The sequence below is a fragment of the Passer montanus genome, unplaced genomic scaffold, assembly GCF_014805655.1.
Source record: "Passer montanus isolate IOZ18808 unplaced genomic scaffold, ASM1480565v1 scaffold129, whole genome shotgun sequence".
Taxonomy (NCBI): Eukaryota; Metazoa; Chordata; class Aves; order Passeriformes; family Passeridae; genus Passer; species Passer montanus.
The window spans coordinates 771,058-791,560 of record NW_024359721.1 but is presented as its reverse complement, the minus strand read 5'-3'; the positions used below and the strand labels follow the sequence as shown (position 1 = coordinate 791,560).

The following is a 20,503-nucleotide window of genomic DNA, read 5'->3' as shown; positions in this document are numbered from 1 at the left end:
TCCCTCATTCCTAGAGGGAGACTGCTTGAGAGTCACAGGGATGCAAGTTGAGTTTCCAAGGTGGAAACCCTGTGAGGTTGCCAAGCATGTGGCCTGTGTGCTCACAGGAAATCAGGCAGGTTTCCAAGAGTCTTCTCTGGTTTCTTCTCTTTTTGTGCACCTCAGCTGTTTCTGGGAAATGTTTGTATTTCTCTGAATTTGTGTTACACAGATAATCTGGGCATTCACACATATTTAGCAATGAGAGGCTAAGCCTCTCTTCCCATCCATCCTGCACCTCCCATCAAGAATTCTCTTCCACCACCCATGCCCTTCCATCATGAATTCTCCCAGTTTGGGTATTCATAAATGCCCTCTTCCCTATAGGTTATTTGAAGTCTAGTAGGTATTTCTGAACACAAGTGCTCAGTGCTTTCAGAGAACACACCAGTAAGAACTCTCACTTCCAGCTAATCAGTTGTTCTAATGAAAATGCTGTTTAAATATTTATCCTAGTTAATTTAAGGGGGTTGACTGTGTTGAAGAGTAACAAGAGAGAAGGGAAAAGCGATGCAGAAACCCATATCTGTGTATGAATTGAGTTCTGAGTGAAACCTGTCTGGCTGTTTCAGGACATAATTTTCGTTGAAGAATTTAACTTTGTTTTCTGATTAATGTGGTAGGGAAAGAAATTTAGGAATTATGACTTATCACATAAAGAAGCTCATTTCCATGGAACTGTGGCTAACTGTTGAGCAAACATACTCTTAAAAAATCTACATATACTCTTGAAATACAGGTCCTCTTAGGGACAGCTTGAAAAGTGTTCCTTGGCCTGGAGAGTATTCGTCGAATATGCACAAGTATTTGAGGTAGAAGACTTTCAATTGGAAAATAAGCCCCTGCCAACCCAGGTTTGCCTGCCAGCTTTGCTGTCCTTAACAACAGCATTGCTAAAGGGCATCCTTGAGTGTCATTTTAGTTTTTCTCTTAATGAACCATGAGAGAGACTGTAAAGTAATTTTGTATCAGTTTTAGAAAGAAAAGCTGTTCCAGTTCTTTACTGAGGAAAAATACAAGTAAATATAATAAGGTTATATTATAAATGAAACATTCTTGTCCAAAATGTCCTTTTTTCTTTTTTTTTGTATATGACATGAAAGTTTGTCAGCATTAGAAATTTATCATTATGGTAATAGTATTTTTAAAGTGTATTTTTCAACATGAATATATTTTTTAATTTTGTATGCCCTTAAAAGAGAGTATTTTAAATTCCTTGAGAGTGTAACATTTTGGAAATAAGATGTTGATTTAAAAAGAGTGTTTTCATAATAACAAAGTTTCCGAGTGTTATGGAGACGTCATCATGTCTTTAAGTGCCAGGACAGTTCATAACACCATTTTTTAATAATTTCATCATTGCTGACTTAATTTGGCACAGTTCTACATCAGGATCATTTTTAATTTAAAGACATTCAAGTCGTGTGCAGTGTCTCATTTGCATTAATTGGGATTAAGTCCAAGTTTTCCATTGAATTTGAATTCCAAATAGTCGGAGCTCTTGATTTTTCACGTGAGGCCTCAGCAAAGCTTAGCAATGTTTGGCAAGGGCAATGTCTTTGTTTCAAAATTTAGATGAAAGATTCATTTGGCAAGTCCACACTTGGAATTTCTCTTTGATTTCTTCTGGTGGACTGGTTTTGGCAAAATGATGAAGGTTACGTGGAGCGTTTTTCTGTGACAGGGCTGCCATTCTGCTCCAGTCATTCATTCTGAAGGGGTGAGAGAGCCAGCCATCACCTTTTTCTGGACTGTACTGAAGTTTTCTTCCTCTGTTTACCAGTATGCTTTTTGACAAACAAACTCACAGAGTAAGATAGGATTGAAAACCAGTACAGTTTCTCTCCTTTTGAATGGATTTTCTGACAGACTTCTGAATTGCCTGGTTCTTGTATTTATCAAAACCTCATGACTTTTGTGCAACGTGCTAAAAATTCCAAAGGCATTGAGCAGAATCCCGCCAAAAGTGGCACTTAGAAAATCAGGATCAAAAAATGTTCATTTCATAAGAGTTAAAAATACATCTGCATAAAGCATTTAATTCAATATCACTCTTAAAAGCAAAAAAAATTTAGCAAAACCACAAAAATTAATATAAATAGTGCTGTGAAATTTAAGTGACACTAAAAAAGTTAAGTAGCATGGCCTGTGATACAACAGGATGCAATATAAAGCAGGCATGCTTTAGAACCTGTAAGCAAGTGTACCTTGTAGTTATAAAGCACAGTTTCAAATCATGCTGATTGCATCATTTCAAAATAGGAAATAACTGGATAAGAATACGATGCTGTAAGAAAAATAAGAAAGCCATAAAGCACAATTCAAGTCTGTTGAAATCGATAATCTTGTGGAAATCTGCTTATTAAAATTTTTGAAAATATTTTCACTCAGTATCAATCAATGTATTAGGTTTTCTGATAAGCAGACCTCAAGTGTATATTTTAAAGTCTTCAGGAAAAAAAGAGTTCTTTTTTAAGATTGTCTTGCCTGCAAGTGCCATTTGACAGGGGCAGGGGCAGGAGATCTCCCATTAGTTTTCTTAAGGAGCCTAGATTCCTGTTTTGTGTTGTGACCAGACTATCAAGGGACACAGTTACAAAATTCTCTTACAGAATTTTCATCTGTTGTTGAGAAATTCATTAATCATTGAACAATTGAGCTTTGTGTTAAAAAATGTCACAAAGAACAGCTATGTGGGGGCCCTGGAAACATTAACTAGAAGGTGTTTGAAAGACACAATCTTATCAGTGAGTGAAATCAAATGTCACACACTTCAGCTGCTAAGGAGTCATCAATCACCCTTAGGAGTGCAGAAGGAGTATTCTGTGTTTACCTCATTGATCTCAAGGAAGGAGGCTGCTCCTTCCCCTCCTGCAAGCATGACTGATGACTCCTTAGGGTTTGAAGCTGTGTGACACTTGATTTAGAGGCTGCTGTCATCACTTGTGAGGAGGCTGCCTGCCACCTTTCCCCTTTAAGAGCCTCTTGGAAGTGTTCTTAAGTCATGAAAAAGCGAAACCTTCATTTCCTTCACAAATCAAATTCACCAGAGTTCTATGTAGCAGTTTACAGATCTGTTTAATCCTATTTTACAAAGGAGATGTCTCATTACTGTTTCGAGATTATTAATAAAATAGATATGACATATTAAATGCCAAAATGAGTTTCTCAGTTTCATTAGCAAGTAGAGTGCCTTCTTCATGTCTAGACAATGTTACAGGCCAAGATCTAAACAGTGCTTAATGAGAGTAAAAAATGTGAACTGCTTACACCATAAAGATAGCCTAAAACTTTGGAACCCAACAGTATTCCTTCTCTAATTACTGTGAACACTTGAATTGTAGCAGGAAATGTTTAGTATGATGCCCCTGTCTACTTTAGATTCCTCAGGTATGTAATACAATGTCTGGATGTTGTTTGATTTATTGCTTGTCTGCCATGAAGAATATACCTGGTAGGATCTGCTCTAGGTGACTTTTTTAGGAATTTTTAATTCTGCTGTAACTGGGAGGACAAACACTTGTTGATGTATCTGCTGTCTATGAAAGGTGAAAAAAATGAAATTCTGTCCCCATCAAGTCAGTGGCATAAAGTGTCTTTAGTTTCACTGCTATTTTAATCTTTAACCTATCTCCTTATAGAAGTGTATATAGGGAGATAGACTGTGGTAAACAGATAGGTACAGCAGGACTTTTTCTGTTCTTTTCCTGCTAAATGCCATTATAGTGGGGAGGCAACCAAAGATGTTCTGCTTAATAATTGTGTAGCTTAATGTGAGACTGAGGTGTGACTTTTTTTTTTTGCTTGCTTGCTTCTTGCTCTTGGGGTGGGAAGTTATGTGGAGACATAAGATCTTCTAATTATCTGAGCATTATTAACTGAATAAAATAAAATATTGAAAGCAGAAAGGTGCTTTCAAATTGTTCAACATGTTAAACAGGAGCACAGTTTCTTTTCTGTGTTCTTTCTTTCAGCCTATTTTAAGAATTGTAGCACAGTTTATTGTTCTGCACAATCCAAAAAAGGCAGCCCAACATTTTTAGTAGTAGAACTTCATGATAACTCTGGAATTTGTCTCAAGTGAGCATGGCATTCATCCCAGGTACAAAGTTAAGTTCAGTGGGAGCACTAGAAGTAAGCCTTGTATCATCACAGTAGGATGGTTTCTACCTGCAGCTTCCTCATCAGATGCAGGAATCAGGCAGGTTATGTAAAAATAGTGAAGTTCAAGTCACAGACTCAGAAGAGGAAAGCAACATGTTCAGAGTAAAGGGGAAGTAGGATGTTTTTGAAGAAGATAGTGGTGAAGATGAGGCAGGATCACAATAATTCAGTCCTGGTAATTGAAGAAAGCAAACTTAACGAGCATAGGTGTGGCATGGGAGCAGCTACGTTGTGCAGGCTAAGAACCCTTTCCTCTCTAAATATTGTCTTTAATTAACTTAAGACAGCAGTAATTTTTTGGGGTTTTCAGTTAAATCCACTGAAGGAATCTTTGTTTTTGTCTTAATTGTGCAAATCTCTGTTTCCTTCCCTTCGTGTTAGGTGCCAATATGAGTGTTTTACTGACTTGTAAGAAAAATGTAAACATGAAAGACTGTAGGCTGATTTTTCTCCTTGGTCTAACCTAAATTTCCCCTCTTGGCGTTTGTACCCATTACTCCTTGTCTTATCACTACAGTTCTTGATGAAGAGTCCCTCTCTGACTTCTCTGTAGGCTCTCTTCAGATACTGGGAGGCTGCTATGAGGTCTCCATGGAACCTTCTCTTCTCCAGGCTGACCAGCCCTAAGTCTTTTGGCCTGGTTCTGTAGAAATGGTGCTCCAGTCCTCTAATCCACTTCATGGCCCTCCTCTGCACTTGCTCCAACAGTCTCATGTGCTTCTTATGTTGGGGACATCAGATCCGTGCATGGCAGTCCAGGTGGGGCGTCACCAGAGCAGAGCAGAGGGGCGGAATCCCCTCCCTCACCCTGCTGACCACACTGCTTTGGATGCAGCCCAGAATACAACTGGCTGTCTGGGCTGCCAGTGCACATTGCTGGCTCATGTTGATTTTTTCATCAACCCAAGTTTCCCCCATATTTGTTCCTCCAAGTTTTCTCCACAGGGCTGCTATCAATTTCTTCTTTGCTCCACCTGTAAATGTGTCTGCAATTGCCATTGACCAGGTCACTTTGTTGAACTCCACGAGGTTTGCATTGGCCTACCTCTCAATCCCATCAATGTCCTTCTGGATGGCATTCCTTCCCTCCAACAATAGAACTGGCGATAAATTCATTGTTGTCATCCCCAGAAGCCATTGCAGGCTGGCTAAGTATATTGCCTCACTGAAAGTAGTGGGGGATGGTAATTTCTATGTACACTGTTGTTGTAAAATGTTGCTCCATGTAAATAGATGAAAGAATAGGAAAAAAAGGGAACAATGTAAAAATACTGATGTCCTTGTGTCATGTTGCGCCAAGCTTCTAGACAGATGTATATGAAATGAGTTGGGAAGGTGTAAAGACGGTGAACAGAAGAAAATGAGGAGTGGAGCCACAGCATGAAGGAGTGTAGGGGAAAGTTTGGAGGGAAGAAGAATGAAAGCTTGGCAAAGCTGGTGAGATCCGTAAAGTGGGTGAAGTGATTTGCAATCAATTAGAGCTGGGGGAAGGAGCTTCCATTGAGATACAAACCAGCTGCTTGGTCCTTGCAGACCCTTAACCACTGAAATGCTTCTACCTCATTTATTTCTAGCAGCTGAACAGTTTTGGGACATCCCAGTCCAGGGCATCCTGTTCTCAAGGAGCTGTTCTTCTAGGTGTGCTCGTGGGAATTTGACAGAAGAAAGACAGTGAGAGAACCTGCCAAGCATCTATCTTGGGGTAGTTTCTGGGTTACCAAGTATCACAGAGTGGAAATACATGTCTGAGAGAAATGAATTCTTTGTCACAGCAGAGGACTCTCAGACCTGTATTTGGTTCATCTTCTAGGAGCAATGCCCTGACACAAAATAGAGCTGAGGCTTCGTATTTAGTACAAGACCTGCCTACTTAACCACTGGCTCATCTAGTCCATACATAGAATTGTTTTGTAGCTTTGTAAATAATTGAGGTTGAAATGACAGCACAGTCTTGAGAGACACGTAGGACTTCAGTTTATGTATGGATGTGTGTAGTTATTGTATGGATGTATGTGTATATGTGCGTGTGTGTATGTTTTTGGAATGATTTCTTTCCAAATTTGTTTGCAATAGATAACTTGGCTTTTAAAATGGACTGAAATAAACAGTGACAATTGAATTAGATAATATCAGGCACTTCTGGATTGGCAATCTAGTATTTTAATTATATAAATAATTTTGGAATCCAAAGGACAGAACTACAGTTTGAAGTGTGGGAAAGCAACTATAAATTATATCTTGGCAATCTGTGCTCCTTCAATCACTTCCTGACTGTGTTTACTCAGTTTCAAGCCAGAGTGAGTTTTTCTAATGGCAAACGTTGTAAGCCAATCTTGATCTCCAAAATGCAACCTGTCACTTAGCCAATAAAAAAGCTGGACCATGGAAATGCTTTTGGGATTTCTGTTTCTAATAGAGCATGACATAACTTTTATTACTACATAATTTTAGTCTTGTCAGTGGGAGTAATTATCTTGCTGGTAACTTCAACAGATGTGATGCATACTTAAGGCAGGTAGCAATAGTTAAAAACATTATTGTGGAGGCTGAGTTGTGATATATTTCTAATGCAGTCACTGAGGTTGCAGAGGTAGGCAGCCGAAAGGGCAGCTGAGAGGAATTGCCTGTTAATTATCCATGGCTGCTGGGATGGGGAATTGTATGAGCATTTCAAATTTTACAGGGAGCCTGTGGATATGAAGGCTCTCAGGTCTTTCAGGTCTTTGAAATATGTTCTGGTCTGTGCTGCCACATGGCTGCTGCTGCCCAGGGCAGCCAAATTAGGACCAAAGTATGGGGTTGGTTTGGGATTTTTTTTTTTGTGTATGTGACGATCTTCCACATCCACAAGAATGCTTAGGAGAAAAGATCTGTTTCTAATCTCCTTGTACTATTAAGTATAGGAAGGGTGGAACAAGTACCTACTCATTGTTGATGCTATTGCTAATAGAAACCTGGATTTTATCATTCTGACTTTATGCACTCAGTAACAGAGAAAGGTTTTGAAGTATATTGGGCAATATTCCTTTATTTTACTTTCTTGTGGTGGAGTGCCAGATACATTGTCATTTGAGATTTATGCCAGCGAAAGCCTGCAGTCGTGCATGGTTTGCTCTTTGACCTGCATCCTCCTTCCTCCCTTTCCTCACCAGTCAGCTGCTGTCCCTCTGCCGCTAATTTACATCCCCAAATGAATGAAGCTTAATCCCTAAACCTTAATCCTCCTAAAACCAGCTGAACTTTGTGATCCTATCTTGACTTTGCAGGAGATTAAAAATAAAAAAGAGGGGAGGAGATGAGGGCTGTTTGAAAAAATGTGCTTTAACTTCTAAAGAGTGCAGCCATCTTTTATGTTTTTCAGAGGGCTAAAGTGCACTGGCATTTTATTGATCAGTGTATTTTTCCTTGGTTTTTGTTTTGTTGTTGTTTTTGGGGGGTTTTTTGTTTTTTTTCACATTGTGCATAATCATTTGGGGTTTCTGTTTCAGTTCTGTTTTCTTGGTGTGCAGTGTGGACTCTTGGCAGGGGAATCTGAGGAAGAGAGCTTTCCAAGGAGACCTTGCTCTGACATAATAATGTGGACTAGGGACAGTGCACTCTGCCATGATACTGTTTCATAGATGAACATAGGAATGAACAAAATTTCACTAGCTCTCCCTCTTGAAAAGTAGGGATATTTACTTAAGGACCCAGGCCAGGTAGTATCTGAATATGAGCTGTGCCCTTTCTGCTCATAGGATTCTGTATTGGTATCTGCCATCATCTTGTCCCAAAAGATTTCAGGCTGCAGAGGAGGTTTCTTCTCCTCTTTAAGTCGGTACATATTTCTTCTCATATGCATGGTGCCCAGTGAATTGACAATATTCATCTTATCTTTTGTCTAGGTGAATTATCACAGTGTTGGACTGTGAATGCAGTATATCTTTGTGAAGCTACAATTTTTGGTCTACAGACAAAACCAGAGCTGACCTGATAATCCGAGTTTAAATCTCTCTTAATAGGGATGTTGTAGAGTGGCAGAGCGAAGAGGGAAGCTCTTCCTCTAGCAGTGAAATGCATCAACCACTGGAGCTGGTTTGAATGCAATCCCTTCTTATAAACTCACAGGCAAAGCTTAGCGAGGAGATTCTCTTGTCTGTGACTGGTGCTCTGCCTGTGCTGCTCTCACTTTTAGGCTGGATTGCAGCAACTTTTTCATTTTGGAAGGTCTGGTCAGTATGCAATGTGATTGCTGGCTCTCTCAATAATGTGTCATGTGGAGAGCACAGGCTGGGGAACCTGGAAACCATGGGAAACGCATAGTTTTCCTTATTTAAAGAAATGAACATTATAAAATGTGCAGTCTTTGTAACAGAAACAGGAGAGAATTGTACAAGATAGAATTAAATATGGGAATGCTTAAGCACACAGAAACAATGGGTTAGCTTATTAAAGGAAGGGGGGGAAGCTCAAAACATAAAATTGAGATTCTTCTTGGTGAAAATCTTATAGACAAGCAACTTGTTTTGCTTTATGATTCCTTGGAAAGATAGTACTCTGCACAGCTGTTAGCCACGTAAGAAAGAAATACATATGTGCATATCCAAGTGTGAATATTCACTTTCTAGTCCAGTTTCTCCAAATACGTGGAATGAAGCTTTCAACAGTTCTTGTTAGATTAAAAAAAATCCCCTTGAGAAACTAAGTTCTAAAACTTCAATTCTTATTAGGAAATGAAGCAACTTTCTTGTGGCATAAAAATAATGATGCTTTGGGTAAAAGCTTTCAACCATATGGCCCACAGAAATAGCAGGCTTCAGAAAAATGTATCTTTAACAGTACATAAATAATTTATCTTTGCATGTGGAAGCTGCATATCAGATAAAACATGTTCTTGCAAAGTGCTGTTCCTTAGAAAAACATCTTCAGGTAAGACCCTGCAAAACTGCATTATAAAATATCTCAAATGGTACAAATGTGTGGGAAAGAAGACAATAATCCCCCACTACTTCTGCCAGTGGCACAGGAACCCATGGTACAGACTGCTTGATCACAGGGTTTGTGGGGTCTTTTTAGTTGCTATGCTGAGCTATGGAAGTGAAAAAGTATGGTTTGTGCACTTTGACAGCCACGTAAGCAAGTTTTAAAGTCATCACTTGGAGTATATTTAGTGTCTTTTCTGTTATACATTGGATGAAAATAGACATCTATTGCAGACATGCATTATCTTTTTTGAGAAGCCTAAAAAAGGAAAAGACATGATCTAAGTGAAGTCAGTGAATAAATGAGCAAAATCTATTTATCTGATGAGGCCAATGGTACCTTTCCATAAAGACTTTAAGTAGCCAGCCTTTTTGTCACTGCACAATCTTTATGGTGGCAGGAGCTTAGCAGTAAGCTTAGAGAGCTTTGCCTGTTTGCTGCTTTTCTCATCAGTGCCTTAATGCCTGCTGATTAAGGGCTCATAAATCTTTGCAATATTAGCAGAGGAGTCCATTTCCATAGCAAACGGCAACATTTCCTGGCCTCCTCTAGCTGCTATCACACATGTGTGGCATGTACTTGTAGGTATCATTGTCACGCTCATGCCATATATTCTGAACAATGAATGCTCTCTTCCTGGTAACCTGAACCTCTTAACCACTGCTAGAGAGCAGCCTTTACTCTTGAGGTCACCTAACTTGGCAAGTCAGTGAGTTAATGGGCCTGAAAAGATTATCCTAGACCAAAATTGATGTAAACATTCTCCTTTCAATGTAGAACGTATGGGCTTGCATGCCTTTCATCTTTCTCTGCACATTCCAGATGTTTGCTTCTTTCCTCTCATCATATATACATGATGGGATAGATAATGTACTGAGTTGAAATTTATGTCTAAGGCATGATGTGTTTGTACTCTACGTCATTACACCTTCTTTTTCCCTTTTATTTGGGAAAGGAGAAGTACCTTAAAAGCCATTTTTTAAATTCAGATTTGATTTGTTTATTCAGTGCTTTCCAAAAGCAGTCTGGTCAGAGTTTCTCATCCCCTCTATTTCCTCTGCTATTACCCTGCAATATATCTCCTTCCAGTTTAGGGTGACTCTATGACTTGGTTGCTTTGAAAAAGTCCCAGAAGACAGACCTCAAATTTGCTTTGGAAAGGTCCATATTAAAAAGAAATAATTAAATAATTAACTAGACAAATAAATACCATCAACATAAACATCTGATTTTTAGTTTGCTTTATTTTGACAATCAAATGTTAATTTCTAATTTTCCTCAGGTGATGCACTGAAATGTATTCACTATTTGAGATTATGGGAAAACACCCTAAAGTTACAGTGGGTGTTTCAGTGTTGATCTTTCACTGAATGTCAGCAGCCCTTAATTCCTAGATGGTATTAAAAATTTTATTTTGTTTTTTGGGTTCAATCTGGAAGACTCTAAGACTGAGTACTGTCAACTTCTCTGCTACATGGACTTTTTTTTTTTTTCCCATTCATCCAAATATCCTTTATTTTTCCCAAACAGACATTTTAGGTCTATTAATAAAAGTCCGAATCTGCAGACCACAGTTATTCCTACATTTTCCTGTTTTTCCAATGATCTTTATTTCACTATGTGTCAAGCTAGAATAGATTCCTTTTTTCCTCAAATCAAGGACTATGCAAACACACTTAATGCAAAATCAAAATTTATGCTCAAGTATCAAGAAAAGACATTATAAGAAAAAGGAAATGTTCTTGAACTACGATAACATTACTGTCTGGAAAAAAATTGTGATTGCTTCACTCAATAATTAGATTTGTTATATATGTATTTTTTTCCTCTTAAATTAGACAACATGTTACCATGACACATAGGCTTAGTTTACCTGAAACCTTAATATATTTTTTACATTAAGATAGTCAGGAGATTGTATGGATATGTTTCCTCTCTTGAGTTTTAAAAGAAACAGGTTTCAAAATTCTTTAAGAAGAAGAAATTATTCAGGTATCTTTGAGTTAAAAACACTGTATAATAAAGGGATACATGGGAGGGACCACTCACCTAGTGGTGAAAATTAATAGAGGAAATTTGTCTTCATAAAATTGTGGGCTTGCATCTGTATGGCCTTGGTCTGACATGTGAGTTTGTAATCTTCTTAGCTTTCCAGAAAACACTATTAAGGCTTCTGTCTAGCTACTGAAAAAAAAAATAGCACTTCTAAAAGATAAAACATTGAGACTAAGAAATAAGAAGAATTTTTAGCTCAAGGGTGCATATGCAGGGGTGAATTTTAATTTATATATTTTGGGGTTTTACAATATCCTTTCACCAGGATGTGGGGTGGGATTGCATGCTTCCACTTCGTGTACTTTTATACTTTAAATAAAGTATAAATCACCTTTATCATTTGATAAATTTGTGTATCTGTACACAACTGTATAATATTTTTCAAATTGATTTCACAAATTTGACCAGCTAAAACATGAAATGGATTTTTTTTCTCATAATTTCTAAACTTCTCACAAACTGATAGATCATCTTCCAATTATTAATATCCCCTTTGGTGAGACTGTAAGAATTATGTGAATTCTCTGGTGAAAGAAGGAAATTCATAATAAATAAACCATCCAGCTGAAAGAAACTTGCAGTAAGTAAAATGTTCTTGCTAAAAGGGGCTTGATTATTTGATTTCTCTTGGCAGTTTGCTAAGCATTTGCCATGAATTCAAAAATCACTCTCAACAAATTTTGTGTGTGGATCTTGGGTTCTTGGAGCAGCATTACTGGAAAGCTGGTGTTTATATCTGTTACACTGTTGTGTATGAAAGCATAAATTAAGATTGTTTAAAAGAAGGCAGTCGGCAACTGGGATTGACTGCAGAGTAATCCTCTCCCATTAATATCTTTAATTGGTCTTGTGCCTAATTTGCATGCGTAATTCATTAAGGGCTGTTTAGTCCAGCTCTTAGTAGCTTCTTACTTGCATGAGCCTTCTCTAAGAACAGATAGGCTTTAGATGTGGTGCTCTGTAGTCCCTTGGCACAATAATTGTGCATGTAAGGCCCAGGACACCCCTCCACACCCTGGTGTCACTGTGTTATGGGATCATTCTGCTACCCTGAGGAAAGGAATGATGATGAAAAAACAGGGAGCCACTTTAGCAAGCATAAATTCCTGTGAAATTTTCTCTTGTATTTGCTGCTTTCCATCACAGTGTGAGTGTATTGTCTACTAGTGCTCTTATCTTTAACACTTTACTTTCCCATTCTAAATATAATGAAATAATATTATGTTAAGGTAATACATGTAATATTACATTGCAATAAAACCAGTTTTAATGTTTTGCTGTACACGGCTAAAACACTGAAACTGGAATTATGCTAAGGACTAGAGATGGTGTTCTCTTGTTGATCCTGACACTAGGACTTTTAGGATATTAGTTCATGTGGTGTGATGAGAGATTTAGTATTGTGGAGAATGTCTGCAAGCTTTCAATGAAAAAAAAAGAAAAGTCATGTTTTGCAGATTTTAATTTTCTGTAGTTGACTGAAAGGTTGAAGCTTTTTTTTTTTTTTTTGCTTTGCACTGATGTATTTCATTCTGATTTTAAAACTCAAAATTCTGTTTTTGATTCTCTGTATAACAACTTTCATATCAACTTGCTTACAACATGTGAAACATAAAATCAGTGTTGCAGGTATGCATTTGTTTTTTACATTATGATATAATCTGTTTCGTTGTCTTTCAAAAATCTAATTCAGCTTTTCTTTCTCCTGTGACAGGATGACAAGGACTTGGTTCATGAGTTTGTTGTTGCTGAAGGTCTGACATGCTTAATCAAAGTGGGAGCAGAAGCTGACCAGAATTATCAGAACTACATCCTGAGAGGTAAAGGAAATGTATCCAAAAGTTGTTTTTATTGCTTGGAAGCTCTCACCGGTCTGCAGCAGCTTGCTGTGTAAAGTGTCTTTGAAGTTGCTTCTAAGTTTGGTCTCGATTCTTTCATGTTATGCAAGAAAATTAAGAGAAGGTTAATACTCACCACTGAGCAGAATTAATTTTAATATTTGGAATTGTGATATTCTCCCTGTTGTTCACCTTTTCTTGTAGATTACACTGCACATCTCTAATTGTAAGAAAGAAAAGGCATTCTAAAGCCTTTACTGGATATCTGTGTCAGAGGGCACAGAACAAAGTAACTTCTTGGAGCGTGGTCATCTTTTACAAAGGAGCTGCTGGGAGTAGGTTGAACGCTGCAGGAGCAGCTCTGTGAGTTGTGTTTCTCTGGGAGCTGTGTTTCTCTCCCTTTTTGCAGTGATGGAGGGTTTTCTCCATGCTGCTTAGACAGTTGAAAAGTACCAGGGAAACAGAGGGGCAGCACCCAGCCTGCTCCATCACCCTGCTGGGAGATGTATTTTCTTATTTTCTTATTTCTTTTCTTTCTGTTGTGGTGCAGCAGAATCTGTGGATATCATGCAGTCTTTATGGAATAAACCAGGAGAAAATAATACATTAAGGGGTCAGTTGACTGGAAACAATTTTAAGCTATCTGGCATTTTGGAGTTCAACAGGTAATGAGAGGTTAATGTTCTGTTCTTTGCACTTAAAAGATAACTAGCAAAGGTAGGGCTTGGAGAGAGATTTGGAAAAGGTGTGCTATGTGATTAGAAAGCTGATTTCCTCTTTTGTGGGCCAAATGGATGCATGTGTTTTTCATCTAGCCAGAGAACCTAGGCTGTAAGTTTGGAGAGTTTGTTCAGTATTTTGAGGGGAGAACAGTCACTCCAAGGGATCTTTGCTGCTGCATGATCCCATAGTAAATGGAGGCTGCTTACGAATGCATAGTTGTGGTAGATTGCTCATTTAAGTTTTCTTAGACTGACGTATATAGCTGTATTTAAAAATGTCACTTTGATGTATTTAACTGCTAAAACGCAAGCTACACATTGAGGGACCAAAAAAAAAAAACAACCCAAACAAACAACAAAAATAAGTAGAAGGATTTTCTAAGAACCAGAAATGCTGAATTATGGAAAGCAAGGATTCAAATAGTAAGTGGGGCTTCATGTGAAGATATTGAAGACCAGGCTTGGAGGTGTGAAAGAAACAAACTACAGGAATTATATTTTGTGTCAGTAGATGTGCTGTCGCATAAAAGTACTTAAATAGAAGACAAGAACACAGAAACATGTCTAGTTAAAAGTTTCTGGGAGAAAACTGGCCATAGATCATCTCAGAAAATTCAGACTGGAAGCAAAATAAAAGTGCTGTATGGGACAGTCTCGCCCTCAGTCTAGGAGCCTTCCCATTCTCCTTCCCTTCCCATACCCTAATTAATCCAGCATTCAAGGAGATGAAATAATCTCTTTCTTGTGGTGGCTTTCAAGAGCTTGGTTTCCATGATCTAAAATTAGAAATTTTCGTGAGAATTCAATGAATGATAAAACAGGGACTTAGTGTCAATGCCCATGGCATCATACAAATGCACCTGCAAACTCATCTTGTTGCATTGGTATTGACAAGTGATTACAGCTTGTTCAAAATGAATATAACAAAGCAACAAAACAACATTAACAATAACAAAAACTAAGTAGAAGTATGCTATAAAGGTAAAAACATTATTTTAGGAAGATGCTTTTAGGGATTGGTAACTTCAGAAATCAGGGTTTTTTTCCCCTGCATTGCTGCTGTGTGAAGCTGAAGTTTCTCTCTGGATAATGTATCCTAGCATCCTTTACAATCATGAAATTTTTTGTGTGTGACGTGGGTTTCGTTTCAGTTTTGGTCTTGATTGTGTTTCAGGAATTTCAAAGCTTATTACAACTCCGAAATTATGTCTGGTGGTTTGCAGTTCCAGGAGGCAGCATGTACTTTCTGAATAGGTCTGCATGTGCAATGAGACAAAGTACGACATAGCCTAACAATCTTATCTGAATACATTGAGGAGGGTGCTGAGAAGAAGCATCAGATACATCATGTAAGAGTGTTTCTGGTATATTATTTTTGGAAGATCAAAGTGATTGGTTAGGTTGTTTTGTTGTTTTTTTTTTTGCTTGTGGGTTTTTGGGGTTTTGTTTGTGTCAGTTGTGTGTACCTATTGCAGTGCTGCATTTTACTAAACCCAGAGTACTGGTAAATAGGTGAATAAATTTTAGTGAAGGTACATCACAGTTAGCACAGAGGTCAGTCCTGTAAGCTCTAAGATTATTATTAAATAGTGGAGATTTAAGAAGTAAAAAGTAGTCTTTTTTTAGAGATTTTGTGCCTTCCTGCTCTGGTGTCCTTGTTCTACAGATTCTTTTGGAGTGGAATATTCTCCTTATTTTCATTGCATTTAACCTAAATCATAAATAGATGGGATTTCTCCTAAGTTCCATATTCTGGCATTTCTCCAGCACCTTTGGAGTCATTCACTCTTTCCACTCAGCTTGCAGAGCTTACAACAGTAAGTGGCAGCCTTAGGCAGGGCATTGCCTCCTTTGCTTTGAGGACTCACCTACATGAAACTGTCCATCATCTTAACTGAGCAATTTCCCAGTGTTCATATCAACTTCTTTGCCAGTGCTCATAAAGAAATAGCTTTGTACTTTGGAGGGAAAATAGTCTGGAAATACATGTATGCTTAAGAGCTGTAGGTGCTTCAGTGAGTTCCAGGTACAAGTCATTTCCTGAGAATATTATTTTCCTTTTTCCAAAAGTCTGCATTGTTTCACTCTTGATGTTTCCTGATTGTGAATTTCTGCTTAGGGGTTTTGACTTGTTTCAAGTCAGAGTGCCAAAAAATTATTAAATATAAGTAATGAAAATTTTAGTTGCTTTAACAGGTGAGTGAAGAGAAGGTAAGTGTGGCTTTTACATACAATGCTGAGAAATCCAGAGAATTTATTGTTGAGTGCTAAGGAATGACTGTTTATTTCTAGTCAGGTCCCCTGAACTAGGGCTGTTTGACTGTACCTTTCCCAAAGTGTTCCCTTCTGTCAGCATGTAACCTATAGACTGGAAGCTAACAGTAGCCAGGGCTTCTCTCAAGAGTTATTTTTTAAAAAGACTAGTTTAGAAAACAGCTTTTGATCTTCCTTATTTAACAATTTTTAAAACTAAATTTATTCTCCAGTGTTGCTTTTAGTTATTATAGACATCTAAAGAAACCATGTTTTGAGGGACTTTCCCCCCACCTCCCCACATGGAAACAGGCTTGTTTTCCTTTTGTTCGTTCTTCCCTCTTCCTTTTTTTGTACGAGGATCCACAAGGATTAAGAGCTTCACTGATAACACTGAAGTTAAAATTTTCTGTCCCAGTTACAAGATTGCAGTATGGTGGATGTTACCTAAATATTCAAAACCAGATAGGAATGGGTTAAAGGTAGTGAAAATATCCATAACTGATGAGGATTAATATAAATCTTACTGTAATTTTGAAATTTCTTTTGATATAATTTTGAGATCATGTGTTCCTTGCTTAGCATGAAAAAGCAACACATGAAATGCCATGGTAGCCTTCATGTTTTCTGATAATTTAGCCAGTGCTGTTGGGAAAGTGAGGGAAAAAAGCAGCTTGTGTAGACCAAGACTTAATTATTTTAAAGATATAATGAATAAGTAGGCTATGAGGTTCAGGGATGACTTTGCTGGCCCTCTGGTATGAGGAGTTCTGCCTGGTGGGGTCCTGTGTTCTGTCCCTCAGATCAAACGAGAAGGTTGTCAAAAGGTCATCCAGCCTCATTTGTAGAGTCTAATTGTGTCCATATTTGGCTGCTTATAGATTCAGATCAGTATTTAGAGGTGTCCATAATTAGATGAAAGCTAGATATTGTTCTTGTGATCTGAAAGCACAGGCCAAGTGTTCAGTCTGAGCTGGCAAAGGCCTTGACCTTGCTGCAAGGTCTAAGGAGCTAAGGCTGAGGAAAAAAGTAGGACAGAAGTCGTACTAGACTAGTCATGCAGTGCTCATACTAGACTATGCTTGAATCAAATTCAGCTTTTGGATGCAGCTCTCTAATTTAGTGAGAGCTGTGTGCTTATATGGAGAATAAGAATTTGAGGGTCAAGTCTGCATGAGAGATGGTTTCAATTTTGTTTGGCAGTTTTGAATTTCCAGTGTAGGGTTTTTTTAAAAAGAAGAAATAAAGAAAAGGAAGTGCTTGGAGGAGCCCAGGAATTATGATTTGAGGTAATATTTGTGCTTTAAGTTAACCACTCTCCCGTAAATCCCTAAACCATTACTATAATCTAAAATTAAAGATAATTAGAATCCTAAAAGCATTTATGTTGAAAAAGGCCCTTAATATTGAGTTCAACCATTAACCTAACACTTCCAAATCCACCATGAAGCCATCGCCCTAAGCACCATGTCTGCACATCCTTTAAGTGTCTCCAAGGACAGTATAGTCAAAACTTCAATAATTTAGACTTACGTCAATAATCTGGGCAGAACCCTAGGTTGCAGTAGACCATTTTCCTGTCACAGATCTTGTGCACTTCTGATAAAGTGCTGAAGTCCTGTGTGTTTCTACAGATATTGGTGCAAGCAGAGAAGATAATGGCAATGGTCCTGGGTAAGGGATCTGACATACTCTGAGGGGCAGTGACATACCATTTAAAAGGATTAAATGTTGATAAACTCATGCACAAAGTTGACAGCATCTTCAGTCTGATAGAACAGCACCTCTGTTATTATGCCCTACATTTTTTTTTCCTTATAAATAGTAAATGTAGTTTGTTTTGAAATTGCATTTATACAAGCATGCTTTTGTCTTCATGCAGATAGAATCAGTATATAATAATGCTCTTTTTTTTTTTTTTCCTGAGTTTTGCAAGACTTTTTGAGACTTCTAAGTAATTTTATGAGGGGCTTTTACCTGAAACCTTTTATATGAGTCCTAAAATGTAAATAAAAAAGAACTGAGTGTCTTAAAACACTAAAATCACATGTGAAGCATAAATCCAAGGCACATTTTGATCTTGGTACATGCTTAAATTATGAGGGATCCATCAAAACAGTTTCCTTCAGTTTTCCTGATAGCTGCAATTCACATAGATGTGAACTGCCAGTGATGGAGAAGTTCCCAAGAAGAGCAGTGACTTCCCAAGGTAGAGCAATGAGAACTGAGAAGTCTGAAACTTTCTAGTCCCCCACTGAGGCATAAGAATGGGGCAATATTTTGATTCCTTGCCTGTCTACCTGGTAAATGGGAGCCAACCTTTGCAAAGGGATGGATGAAGAGAGAAATAGTGTAGCTGTATCTGGGTAGTTACCCTTTTAGTAACCTCAGCTCCCTCCTGCAGCAAGGTGATTCTAAATCTGTATTTTGCATGTGCTTTTAATTATACAGTACAGTGTAGCTGACAGCAATAAAAAATAGAAATTACTGTAAGAGCTACTAGGTTGTAAAGCAGAAAGTGGCTTTGCTGTTGGAATTAGGAGATGCTGAACTCTTTGACAGGGTAGTTGGACATGCACAGGAGCCACCAGAGTCAGTCAGAACTACAGGCGAATGCCCAGGCAGGGGGTCAGGTTTTCCAAACTAACAGGCAAACAGCTCAAACACTGACATATACCAAGGCCACCAACAGTTATGCCTATTTTTAAAGCCAGAGGCGTGCAATCCCACCTGCATGCCAAGTTTGGAACCAAGGGCTGTGCTGCATATTCTGGGAAATCAGATTAAATTCCTGAAGCGAGTCAGTGCTGGATGGTAAAAGACCATCTGGTTACTGTCTGTCACCAGGACACCATGTGTGCCCGAACATGTCAAGGAGCTAGAGGAAGTAAAAGGTGAAGATGAGGTTTTGCAAGCAGGCAGTGGAAGCTGCTGCTGATAACCCTTTCATTCTGAAAGCCAGGCATGAAGTTATCAGCAAGCTGGTGGCATTTCTGCATTGAGCCAACTGCTACTAGGAATGCTTGGGGTTTGTAAGTGTGCTCTCTGTAACACAGGGATGATCTGCTTCCAGGAATTGCCTGGCTGTTTTTATCAAAAAGAGCCCTCGTTATTTACAAGGGCATGAATGTTTCCAGTGCTCTTGAACTTTCCTCCCTCAGCCTGATAAATTGTGTTGCTTTGGGCCTTTGCATTAAAGGTTAGGTATTACAAAACATTTAGCATAGAGAAGCATGTTCTTCTGCAGTAAATGTCTATATGGGAAGCAGGGGTTGTGTAAATAAATAAAAATAAAAAAAAAAAGAAAAAAAAAGAAATCAAGTCTGTGAGAGGCTGTTTCTGTGCTAAATAGATGTGTCTTGTTGGTTGGTACTGCAGCAGTAAAACAGATGATACTAATGTAAGTTTAGTAGGGAAAAGGGAGCTAATTCTGACTACTCCATATCTTTGCAATATTCCTGTTTTAGTGTGAACTGGAGAACTGTTCAAAGTTTTCCAGCTGTAGAAAAGTATCCCGGCCCCAAGTAAATAGGAATAGAAGCACTTGATTAGGCTTACCTTTGTATTTCTTTCTTTTATTTTACCTTTCAGTTGAAGGTATCCATATGCAACTGTGAAGTTCCTATATATGTCTCTACATATTCAAGTTGTCTTCTTATGTGCAATATTTAAAAGGATATAAACGTCTCACTCCATCTCAAAGTACCTGCCGTAACAGCCTGAACTTTAAAGACAAACTGAGTAGCTTGATTACTTGGGAGTGTTTCTTCTGAGAGATTTGCTGGCACAGTCTCCCAATAAATTCAGTTATTTGGCCTTCTAGAAATCTTATCAGAATTGGACACTTGTCCTGTGGGCATGTTAAAATTCATGTCCTTCAATTTTATGCTGGACATCAGACTACAGTTCCTGTGGAACCATACCAACAGGTGGCAACTCCACCTGGAAGTTGTTATGCCCACACAGTACAGGGCAGCTCTACATGGAGATACAACCTAGGTTTCTTACTACCACTACAAAAAAAATCCACAAATAAAACACACCAAACCAAGCCACAGCTGTATGAGGGTAATAGCAGATTAGTGTAGCTGAGCTAACAAGACCTGTTAATGAGCAGTGCTGCTGAGCTGAGGTACAGCCTGGCAGGCATGCAGCCATACCATCTCCCTTGGTGAAATGGACTGCACTGCCAGTTTTCCATCAGCGAACATTGTTGGTACCACTTGTAGTTCAGATGAAAAGTAGCAGTCCCAGAAAAATCAGACCTATATATCTCATGGATGAGTACTACTTTCTATTACATGTGCAGCAACCTCAAGATGTTCCTCTTCTTGAAAAGCCATGAAATGAAAAAAAAAAAATATACAGATAGATTTGGCATCTGGATTCATGAACCCTTTAGGTTAGAAGTAATGATGTTAAGATGCTCTTTGTTATACCAGCAGAAAAGGGCACACGATCCTATATCCA

The 20,503-nt window shown here is 38.3% G+C and overlaps 1 protein-coding gene across 11 annotated transcripts in view; it reads left to right on the top strand.

The window, feature by feature from the left end:
• Positions 1-20,503, top strand: part of FHOD3 (formin homology 2 domain containing 3) — a 372,220-nt gene that overhangs the window by 175,082 nt on the left and 176,635 nt on the right. For all 11 annotated transcript variants that reach the window (XM_039698711.1, XM_039698710.1, XM_039698704.1 and 8 more), the window contains exon 5: positions 12,935-13,040. In XM_039698711.1, the coding sequence (XP_039554645.1) occupies positions 12,935-13,040 (106 nt within the window). The remainder of the gene's footprint in view (positions 1-12,934; positions 13,041-20,503) is intronic.